This window comes from Drosophila serrata, unplaced genomic scaffold, assembly GCF_035046125.1.
Source record: "Drosophila serrata isolate PLE 108 unplaced genomic scaffold, ASM3504612v1 contig_346, whole genome shotgun sequence".
Classification (NCBI taxonomy): Eukaryota; Metazoa; Arthropoda; class Insecta; order Diptera; family Drosophilidae; genus Drosophila; species Drosophila serrata.
In genome coordinates, this window is record NW_028257244.1 from 169,034 (window position 1) to 180,526 (window position 11,493).

General features: G+C 45.1%; 1 protein-coding gene across 1 annotated transcript; it reads left to right on the forward strand.

The window, feature by feature from the left end:
- The first annotated feature begins 7,044 nt into the window (after positions 1-7,044).
- On the forward strand, positions 7,045-11,288 carry klu (zinc finger protein klumpfuss). The gene is made up of 2 exons (XM_086838109.1): positions 7,045-7,176; positions 7,256-11,288. The coding sequence occupies exons 1-2, from the start codon at positions 7,171-7,173 to the stop codon at positions 10,091-10,093; spliced, it is 2,844 nt and encodes a 947-aa protein (XP_086694235.1). The 5' UTR covers positions 7,045-7,170; the 3' UTR covers positions 10,094-11,288.
- The last annotated feature ends 205 nt before the right edge of the window (positions 11,289-11,493 follow it).

Consider the following 11,493-nt stretch of genomic DNA (forward strand, 5'->3'; position numbering starts at 1 on the left):
TCCTTTCAAACCTGTTTGCATCTTAATGCCCCTTACCAATTCCTTTGGCCCTTTTAGGCGCCTCAGTTAGTTGGCAACGATAAGGCGGCAATGGTTTAATTTAGCTGCACCAGCGGCGGCAGCAGATGACGACAGGATCGTTGGGCCGGCCTACGTGCAACAGAAGTGGCTGCCACAACCCAGCAGCAGCAGCAGCGGCAGCAAAACAAATGTGTCTGTATATCGCAGCTAAATTGACTTTGATCACGCGATCCCGATCCCGATCCCCCTTATGGGATCCCAAGAGCTATATGGCCAAGTTCAGAGAGCCGATTCCAGGTTGCAAGTTGCAGGTACGGGCGCGGCCTTTTGTGGCACAAACGGAAGTATGCTAAGCAACTTGTTGCTGTGGCAGCACCAGCAACAGCCCCGGCACCAGCCTCAGCTAAAGGTGTATATTGCAAAAATAATTACATTTGATTGTAAAAGGCCAGCGTCTCTAGTCTCTGGCCAGGGACTCGGGCCGGGACCTCGGACTGCCAGAGAAAAATGTGCAACATGATTGCAGTTTACAGCCCCAGCAGCAGCAGTGGCAGTGGCAGTGGCAGCAAAACCAACAGATAAAATGCATTTACAATTGAATTTGAATGTAATTTTATTTAAGTTGCGGTCAGCCAGGGGCAGCCTGTTGCTCTGGTGTTGCTCCAGTGTTGGTGTTGCTGGGGTGTTGCCCGGTTGCTCCTTGGCACGGCAGCAACACAATTGGCCAACTGGTGGCAGGAAATCGCCATTATCTGGCATTATCCACTTGGCCAAGTTGGTAGCGATGGCCTGGCCTACGCCTGCAACGGGCAAACTGGCAACCTGCAACTCGTAACTGGCAACCTGGCAACCTGGCAACGTCAATCCGCAGAGATCAGAGCCCCTCTTAATTAATGATCCAAGTCCACCGGTAGCCGCAGCAGTGCCAACTAATTAGCATATCGTTAGCTCACATATTGACGTCAAATTTGGTCTGGGCCAATTCGCAGTCGTTTTCAAATTACAGTGATCATTTTAATTGCAGTGCGCCAAGCTCGGATTCAGATTGCAAACCGAGACGCAGGCTCTCTGGCTCCCAATTGCAAATGATCATCGACTAGAGTAGCCAGTAGCTAGTAACTATAGTGGCAGCTAGTAATAATAAATGAGTTTCTGCTGATCATCAAGCGGGGGAGAGCAAAAGTGATAATGAAATAGGGGAGAAATACGAGTATAATTGAGGAGACACCAAGATCAGAGTTCAAATTCAATTTAGTTGAGTGGAAAGATATTACAATTGTTATGAAAGAAATCAATTAATCAGGCTGATGAGGATTATGTGGTTTAAAGATAAAATGGGTTTATAATTGGGTAATAAAAATATAAAATATAGTAGGAGATATAATATTATCAAAAGATATTTGAGACAGTTCTCCCACATCTTCAAAAATACTTAATTTTCCTACCCAACTATGGCAACATTTACTTATCCAATTTCTTCAGATTTTCCTTGACTTTTTCCTATCCAAAAACAATTAAAACAGAGCTTTTCCAGCCAGTTGGGTGCTCGTGTTGCTCGTGAATGGGGGCGGGTCTCAGCAACATGTTGCTGCTGTCATTGGCTACCAGCAGCAGCAGCAACAGCAGCAGCAACAGCAACAGCAACAGCGGCAGCAACACTGAGGCAAGAGTGGGATGGAGCTCATGTTGTAGGCGTACAATGAGTTTCGCTTCAATTGGAGAGTTTTCCCTCACTTTTTTTTGTAGTTGTTTTATTTTTATATATCTCGTTTGATGAGAAGTTGAGTTTGCTGTCGCTGCCGTTTTGTCGTGGCTAAGCAAATGGCGTTTTATTTTATTAGCCATATTTCTGCCCCGTCATGCTTTGTTTGCCTTCCAGCAACGACTCGATGTTGCTGCTGCTGCTGCTGCTGTTGCTGGTGTTTTCTTTGCACTTGTGATTGAAGTTTTCCTCGTCTTCCCCCTGCCACCTCTGGTCGTCCATTATCAATGCATATCACGTTGAATGCTGATGTTTATGATGTCGTTTATTACGACCAAAGACAAGTGAAGTAAACTCGAGTGAAGTGTGGCTTAAATGGCGTCAGAGACATTTGCCAGATTAATGGCCACACACTCCCCTCCTCCTCCCAGAAGAAGGGGCGTGGCAACAGGCAGTCGCAGTAGCAACACTAACAACTCCAACAGCAACATCGCACACAAAACAATTTGTTTACATTTTAATTTCTGCAATTTTGTTTGCTTAACTCTGCCGACTCTGTCGACTGTCGTCGTCGTTGCTTTTAAAAGGCAGGGTCTCTTTATTTCTTTTTCAAGGGGGGTTAAAGAGGGGGTCTATCGGTGGGGTTAAAGGGGCCTGGCAGGGGCTAAAGGAGGGGACAGACGCCATGCCACAGGAGGCACATGGCACGCGGCTTATCGCGGCGTCTTTCAGTCACCAGAAAAGATGGACTGCGACTGCAAAACTTCATCAAGTTTCGCTGTGTGTAATAAGCGTGACAAATGCCAAGCAAATACAGTAAACACTCAGCAGTGAAGACAAGCCAGAAATTATTTATATTTATTTTTAGAGTAATATTATTTCAGTCAGAAGCTTAAAAGGCAGTGAAGGAATCATTTCCGACCCTATGAAGCATATAGAATCTTGATCAGAATGAACAGGCGAATCTTATTAGGCATGTCTAGAAGAAAAATAACATTTTCCATATTTTGTTAAAATTTGAAATTTTCATAAGGGGTTACATCATTCTTTTTTTCAAAAATCGACAAAAAATGGAATTTTTTAAAGTTGAAAACTGAGTACGCATCATGGATCAGCTTTCCAAATTAAAATTAATGAGTTTTTTGCTTAGTTATGGGATTTTTAAACTTGGATTTTAGGCAAAAAATAGTCATATAAAAATTTTGAAATAATATCCATTCTATATTTTCTACAAAACCACTCTTTTAAGCCATATTTTTCCAACAGTGCACCTCTTTTGTATAGCTAAGTGCGTGGCGTCATTATTATAATTATTATGGCCACCTTTATGGCTGTTGGACTGCCTCAAAAACTGGCCGTGAATCAGATTTCCATGGCATTGCACATTTTCAGTTTTCAGTTTTCCCGCTGACAGTTTTCTGTTCGCAGTTTTGCCGAGCGCAGTAAGACAAAGCCGAGTTGGCAAATCTAGGTTCTCGTTTTTATTACTCTTTTTTTTGTATATATATATATTTTTTATTATTTAATTTTTGTTGTGTTCAGCCATTGTTGACAACAAATGAGCGCCATTTAATGCGATGTGGTTATGCTATGCTATGTGCTTCCTAGTTGTTTGGGCCCAGTTGCTGTTCGCCGTCGTTGTTTCATTGTTTCGTTGTTTGGCGTAATTAAGCAGCAGTTTGCACTTGGCTTGCACTTTCCAGCTTTCGGTTTTCGGTTTTCCAGTCTTCAGTTTTCAGTTTTTCAGATCATTTACGAGCACTTGGCATTCGCCGTTCCACTTTGCCAAACATTTGCTTACAAGCATGTTTCGCTGTCCGCTCATTTTCGGTCTTTAACTGGCGACTTGTTAGCGCCATGTTTACACTTTAGAAAAAGCTTCATTTAATCTGGAAGTTTTCCCGCATTTTATATACATACATACATGCATATTTTTTGGGGGAGCCCCTTCTGGAAAGTCATTCCACCCGTGGCCGAAAATTAACACTTCATTTAGCATAATTTCACACCATCTTCCGCCACCATCGCCTGACAAGTCCATTCTGTCTTTTTCGTTCTTCCATTATGTAATCTTTCGGCCAAAAAATGGAAACAAAAATTCTGAGAAAATGAGAAGGAATTAATTATAATTTAGGGGATACTCTTCCCTAAGACCCTCAAGGAAATACAAAATAAAACTAACTGATATTTAAATTCTTGTGCTTATTCTACACTAAATCAATTAGACGATAAATTTCGAGATATTTCCAATCGATATATAAATGTAGAATATACAAATAGATAAAATGATTGTTTTTCCTATAAAACCATATACCGTTCCCTTTATAACTTTATCGATTTGGCCAACTGCTTTTGGCAAGTTAATTAACACTTGGCAAAGAGTGTATACCCGTTTATACAGATATACTTGGTATATTTGTGTTTATCCAAACTCCGCCAGCCATAAATCAAAAATCTCGACAACTCTCCCTCGAATCCGATCCCCGATTTCGCGTGCTAACAAGGCCCCAAAGCGGCGGAACCTTGGTGAAGGAACCCAGAGACACAGAACTCCGACTGGCGTGAAAATTTATGCTTTTTTTCCAGCTTTTTGTTCATTTTATTTTATGAAAATATACATACATACGTTTGTTCATGGGGACACTGTGGAAAAGAAGTGGGGGAAAAGGAAAAGCTAGGGAGAAAAGGGAGCCCATGCCGTGGCAACATTCGTTGGTGTAAAGTTTTTCGCATAGTTGTCAGCATTGCGCTGTTTAATTACCCTAATTAAGAATATTAATTGCCCTTCGGGTGGATAATAAAGGGAGAAAGGAAGGAGGGGGCTGTTCTGACCCTGTTCTCGGAAATAGAACATGAATTATGATATGCAAAAGCAAAAAACTTTCTGCCCGTTTTTCCATTTAAGTTGCGAAATCGAAAAAGTTGCCACAGAAGAGACACAACTTTAAAAAAAAAGCGAGAAAAACAGGGGGGGGAGGCACAAAGGACACGCACTCCATTAAGGCCAAAAAAGGGGCAGACATATGCGACAACAATAACAATGGCAATAGCAAGCCACTAACTGGCCAAGAGGCCAGGGGTGAAAGGTGCTAGGATGGACTGGCAAAGATGGACACAGGTGTCCCTGTCGCTGGCCCATCAACACCTCTCCTCGGCACACCGACACACACGAGTCCACACGGCTCTTTTCATTTTCTCAACACGTAAAGCAAACACGTGACCGTTAAGGACATGGACTCCTGCTACTCTTAGCCCCTGACCCAATGTCCTGCCCCACTCCCAACTATAGTTGTAGGCGCAAATTGCCAAACGGAAGGACAACGACAACAGAGGGCACTGCAAGAAATAAATAGGTAATCTGGGATTTTCGTGAAAATTATTAAAAGTGGTAGAATTTTTAACAAAATTTTAAATTCACTTTTAATCAGAAGCTTGAAACTTAGTGAAGGAGTCATTTCCGACCCTATAAATCATATATTTAGATTCTTGATAATCATCAAAAGCTGAATCGATCTAGACATGTTTGGAAGAAATATAAAATTTTGAAAATTTTTCGAATTTTGAAAATTTGATAAGGGGTTACATCATTTTTATTTTATTTTTTTTAAATTCTTTATTCTTTAAATTATAAAACTGAGTATGCAGGTGTAGTTTGTAGTGTAGTTTCTCTTCCTAGTTTTTCGCTGTGTAAAAACGGTGTGGTTCCCCCATAAACTGACGGCTTATGGCAGACACAGCACAAAGCTTCGTCCTGCTCCTGCTCCTGCTCCATCTCCAGGTCCTGCACCGGCCCCCAACTCGCAGCTACGTGCGTGTGTGCACAATATTCATATATCACAAGGATAAGCGCAATGCAGCAAACGTCCTTCCAGACGTGCCGTCGTTGTTGTAGCTCCTGTTCTTGTTGGTGTTGTTGTTGTTGTCGCTGTGGTGCCTTGTCCTTTTGCGGGGCTGCCAACTGCTTTCAGTTCGGTGGCCATATTGCCCACCCCCTTACGCCAGCGTCCATGTGTGTGTGGTAACTTTTAATTATTTGCGAATGTTGGCGCCAGACGGCGAGATGCGATGCGATCCTTGTGCCATCCCAATCCCGTCCACAACTGTCCTCGTCGTCGTCGTCCAGTGCGCTGTCCTTTCCTGTCCTGTGCCTGTCGCCTTTCCTTCATTGATTTCGCTGACCAGAAGCTTAGAGGACACGCGGGGCGATTGGAGGAGGTCGCGGAAGGCGAAGGCAGCGCCAAAATCCAAAGGCCCCATAAACTTGGAAGCGCCATAAAATCTGCTGGCAGTGCCATAAAAATTCCCACAGCGGGGAGTTGGAGACTGTGGAGAGTATTGGACTCAGAGGGCATCCCGTCCATTCCCCTAACAAACGCATAAAACTAACGCAGCGTAAACGTAAACGCCGCCGTTGTTGTCATCTGTCTTCTCGTTACGTTATTTCCCCCGGCTAGCTTCTACTTCCATTTTTTGGCAGCTTCAGCACAAAATTTATCTTATTTATTTGTTTGACTGAAAGCCAACTCAAACGGACGCCGAGAAATTGCAGCATTTTGATGCTTGACTGATTGCCACCAGTTCTCTGTTTCCGTTTAATATTTAAAAATCAAACATATTTTATATTTACCGGAAATTTCTTCTTCTTCTCCTTAACGTAGTTACGTAGAAGCGAAAGCTCGTGTAGGAGTTGTGGCCATCTGGCAACTCTGACGTAAGGTGTGCGATTTAAATAGCAAGATCTTTGATGATGTGCTATTCTATATTAAATATTTATCAAATAATAACATTTTTCATGTTTACAAACTGTATTTTTAACCTAATTTATTTGCGTAGGAGTGTTGTCAGTCCGGCAACTCAGTGTTTTTAGCAACACTTTCGTTGGTAAAGAAAGAGATGGCTTAATGTTAAGTATCTCAGCCTTAATGTCCATGTGTCAGAGCGAGAAAGCAGTCTTGTTGCAAGTAGTATCTGCATTGAGATGAAAATTTTCGGTTATTTTTTTGTGGCAGAAGAACTTCACTCTTTGAACCTGTCGCGCAGCTTCTGAAAAACTTAATCATTTATAAAGAAATCTGCATTCAAGGATTACTGTGCTTAACTAAAGTGATTAGTGCGAGGTTTTCCTTCATTTTCCTTATATTTACTAATACGTACTAAAATATATTTAACACAAAATATGGTGGGTGGTGTTTTCAATTGTAAAACTATGCTTATTTTGTTTTTGTTTAAGTGAAATATGAAAACTGTGTGTGCTCCCCTTTAAGTTTATATAGATTAAGCCCAGTATAAATAATTAAAAGGTAAAAGTGCTAATAAGAATGGTAAAATGTGTGTTTGGTCTAGAAGAAAGTGCCATGTCATGTTTGAGACTCCCTCATGACCTTGAATTTTATAACATTGCAAATAATGCGTTGAGATATGTAGGCTGTAATTTTAATTAAATACATATGCAGGTACTAAAAATGTTAATGATACTGCTTATTCTGAATAATTAATTAATGTTTAAATTTATTTCCATCTTCCTTTTTTCAGGCCAAATCGTTTCGTCAGGTCTCTCGCAAGAATCCGTGGCCTCGCAAGCTGCAGGGCTTGCTCGTGGATTTGCCCACGCTGTGCTCGTCCCAGCAGGAGGAGGAGCAGCTGCTGCGTCCAACCATATCCCAATCCCAACCCGTTGGAGGCTCCATTCCGCAGGAGACGCAGCCGCTGCCGCCGCCGCCGCTGAAGCCACAAAAAGTTGACCTCATGACGATGGCAGAAGGCACCGACCCCATGGGGCATGGTCACCACACGAACCCACACAATCCGCCCCCGCAGGCACCGCCACCGCCTCAGCACCACCATGCCCACCCGCTCCACCTGACCCACTCCCATCCCCATCCGCAGCCACCGCCCCCCCATCACCTCAACCACAACCTGAACCACCACCAGCATCACCACCACCACCCGCAGCAGTATCTACCGCATATGTATCCGGCGCCCGGGGCAGCAGCCGCCCCATATGGCCAGCTGCCGTATCCGCATCTCCAGCACCAGCACCAGCACCATCATCATCCCCATCCGCCGCCGCCGCATCCGCACCACCTGCCGCTGGCACTCAGTCTCCACCAGCAGGCGGCGGCTGCGGCGGCAGTGGCTGCTGCGGTGGCCACCAATCACTCCAACAACATCAACAACAACAACCAGGCCAGTGTGGCCAATAATAATATTGTGGTGCCGTGGAAGCAGCGCAAGCGCAAGAGGCTATCGGCGGTGCTGGATAAGCTGCATCATCACAACAACAACAACAACACCAACAATAATAACAATAACAATAGCAGCAGTAACAACAACAACAAAAATGATGATGATGATGGTCACTCGAATGGCTTGGCCTGCAAGACGGAACCCATGGATATGGAGGAGGATGCAGAGGATCAGGAGCAGGACGAGGATGAAGCGGATCACACGGAGGAATCCCTACGTGACGATGATGATGAGGACGAGCAGCCCGAGGACACTGAGGTGCATCATGTCAAGTACATCAAAAGCGAGCAACCCCTTAGCGAGGATGAGGAGCACGAACCAGAGCTGTTGCTGGAGAATGAGGAGAACGAGGACATCTCCGGCGAGGATCTGGAGCTCTCGCACAGCGATGACAACGATCAGGATAGTCCCAGGATCAGCATGAGTCCCCTGCAGTTGCAGACGCAGGCGCAGAGCAACCTGCCGTTGGATCCTTCCAATCCAACAAGTCAGCAGCTGAACAAGGAGAATCCGCTGCATGTGGACATCAAGACTGAGATACCCAGCCCCTATGATCGGTACTTTCCGATACCCTCGCCCCTGTTCGGTTACTACCTGCACACCAAGTATCTGAACGAGGTGTTCCGCCGGCGTCACGATCTCTATCCCTCGCCGCTCCAGCACACGCCCTCCTCGATAGCCTCCGAAACGGAGACATCGCCCACTTTGCAGGAGCGCAAGAGCGGTGCCTCCGCCTCCTCGAATCACATGCTGCCCCACGTCCTGCTGGCCAATGCCTCGCCCCCGCCGTCGTTGCCCTCGCCGCCGCGCAGCGAATCCTCGGTGACCAATAGTGGAGCCAATACCACCACGAGCAGCACCACTAGCACCACCACTACCAATACCGGAGCGCCCAAGAAGCGCACCAGTCCCAAGCCGAAGGGTAAGAAGGGTGACAAGAAGCCCATGCCGCCGCCACAGGAGCGTCCGCTGGATCTGTGCATGCGCAGCGACATGGAGATCAAGAAGTACAAAAAGTCGGGCTCAAAATCATCCTACCAAGAGTCCAACCCTCCCTCCTCGTCCTCGGCTACCATGATGCCGCCACCGCCGGCCATGAGTGCGGCCAGCAGCTTGGAGAGCATGAATGCCCTGTCGCCGGCGTCGAGTAGCCACTCGGGACATACGCCCAGCACCACAGCTGCCACGCCCAACCACCAGCCGCCGCCCAATTCGCCATATGCGAATGCCATGAACGCAGCCCATGCAGCGGCTGCGGCGGCAGCAGCGGCAATGATCAAACTGGAGATGCCACTGCATCCACTGCACCATCAGCAGATGCACGGTCATCCGCATGTGCCCACCACCACGGTGGGTGTGCCCGTGATCAAGGGTGATGTGGCCTCGCCCACGACCAAGGAAACGGTGGCCTGGCGCTATAATCTGGATGTGTCACCCGTTGTGGAGGAGATGCCGCCCGGTTCGGATGTGGCCTATGTGTGCCCCACCTGCGGACAGATGTTCTCGCTGCACGACCGCCTGGCCAAGCATATGGCATCGCGCCACAAGTCCCGGAATCCCGCCAATGATATTGCCAAAGCCTACTCCTGCGACGTCTGCCGCAGATCCTTTGCCCGCTCCGACATGCTCACCCGTCACATGCGCCTGCACACGGGCGTCAAGCCGTACACCTGCAAGGTGTGCGGTCAGGTCTTCTCCCGCTCGGATCACCTGTCCACCCACCAGAGGACCCACACCGGCGAGAAGCCCTACAAGTGCCCGCAGTGTCCATATGCCGCCTGTCGCCGCGACATGATCACGCGTCACATGAGGACGCACACGCGGTACGAGTCGAGGGGCGGCGGCGGAAGCGGATCCCGTGAAGGTCGTGAGGGAGGACGCGAAGGTCGCGAGGCGAGGGAGTCCCGCCGGAGCGGCGAACGACTGGAGGAGCCCAAGTCGCCCAGTTCCCATCCGCTGCTCGACATGAAGATGAACATGAACATGGGCATGGGCATGGGCCTCAATATGGGGCTGGGCATGAATCCGATGAGTCTGCTCCAAGAGGAGTTGCTGCAGAAGTCGCAGCCGGGCCTGACCCTGGGCGGACCTATGCCCATTGTGGTCAAGACCGAGAGCGCCTAACACTGTTTGGCTAACAGCAGGCGCTTCATGACCTGTTAGGAGGGGGAATCCCCGACACCCAGCTTAGTGCTAGAAGGAGAAGAAATTATAATGATTAATATTAACTAGAGCAGTTTGTACTTGTACCGGAAATCTCTGCGAAGACTGAGGAACCTTATTACTACCTACAGTTAAAGAATAGGCTAAAAGAAGCATCAACTAAGAAGGATAGCTAGGAGAGGGCAGCACACTCAAGACCGACCACCCAACGTATTAGCACTTAAACTAGTTCTAGTTGCCAGATCCCCCTTGAACCCCCAATGCGTTTAGATAGCCGGGATCTTCGATACAGCTAGGCAATTCCATGTTCCACAAAACTTAGGCTATTTATATATATATATCTAATATATCTAATATACAAAACGTACGTTTTAGAAGCGATCAGATCCCCCCGCCGATCTGATCTCACAGCATTTCGAGCAACACTGAAATTATTAAGCTAGACTCGCTACACCTAGGCTAATTGACATTAGTTATTTAGTTAACTCTTAATTTATTGGTAACCTTACTCAGCAGCATGTAAACTTTTACTACAACGACTTGTATTAATTTAATTGTACTCTATTTAATTTAATTTAATTTAATTGTAGTTATACACACACACAAAAAAACAAACACACAAAAGACAAAGAATTCTCCCTAGGGCACAAAAAAGCAAACAAACAAACAAAACTCATTTCTACTGAGATTTTAAAAAGCAACAAAAAAAATACTATTCCTTTTTTTTTGTTCAACAAAAACCACTTTGTTAAATTATAAATTGTAATTTGCAATTGACTTACACTCCCCCTCTCAAAACTATTACTATTTTTTGTTTTCATGAAATGAAATAAAAACCTTTAAGTTTTCTTTAGTTCATAAACCATCATTGGATTGGACAAACCCTCAAAACGGGAGTTCCCTTCGGGGTCGTTTCCATGTTTCAAGTTGAAGTTTTTCGTTATTTATTATAAAATCTATTATAAAACAAAAAAAGTGAATGAAACAATGCCCCGGACTCCCGCTTATTGATTATTAGTTCTTAGCTAAACGTTTAAATAAATTATTAACTTATGTTATTCTAGTTGGTTATGATTAGATTTTAGTTCAAAAACGTTTTTCACAAAATAAAACAAAACAAAGTCTACACCGATGGACAATGTCATTGAAAACAGAATTTAAAATTTTTGTGTTTATTATTTCAATTGAATTTTATTATTATATTATATTGTAATATTCTTGCAGAGGGAATTTTAATTTTTATCAGTGAAGGAGTCGTTTGCGATCCTATAAATCATATATATTCTTGATCAAAATCAATAAGGGAATCGACTTGGACATGTCCGGGTGAAAAATAAAATTTGATTTTTATTAAATCTAAA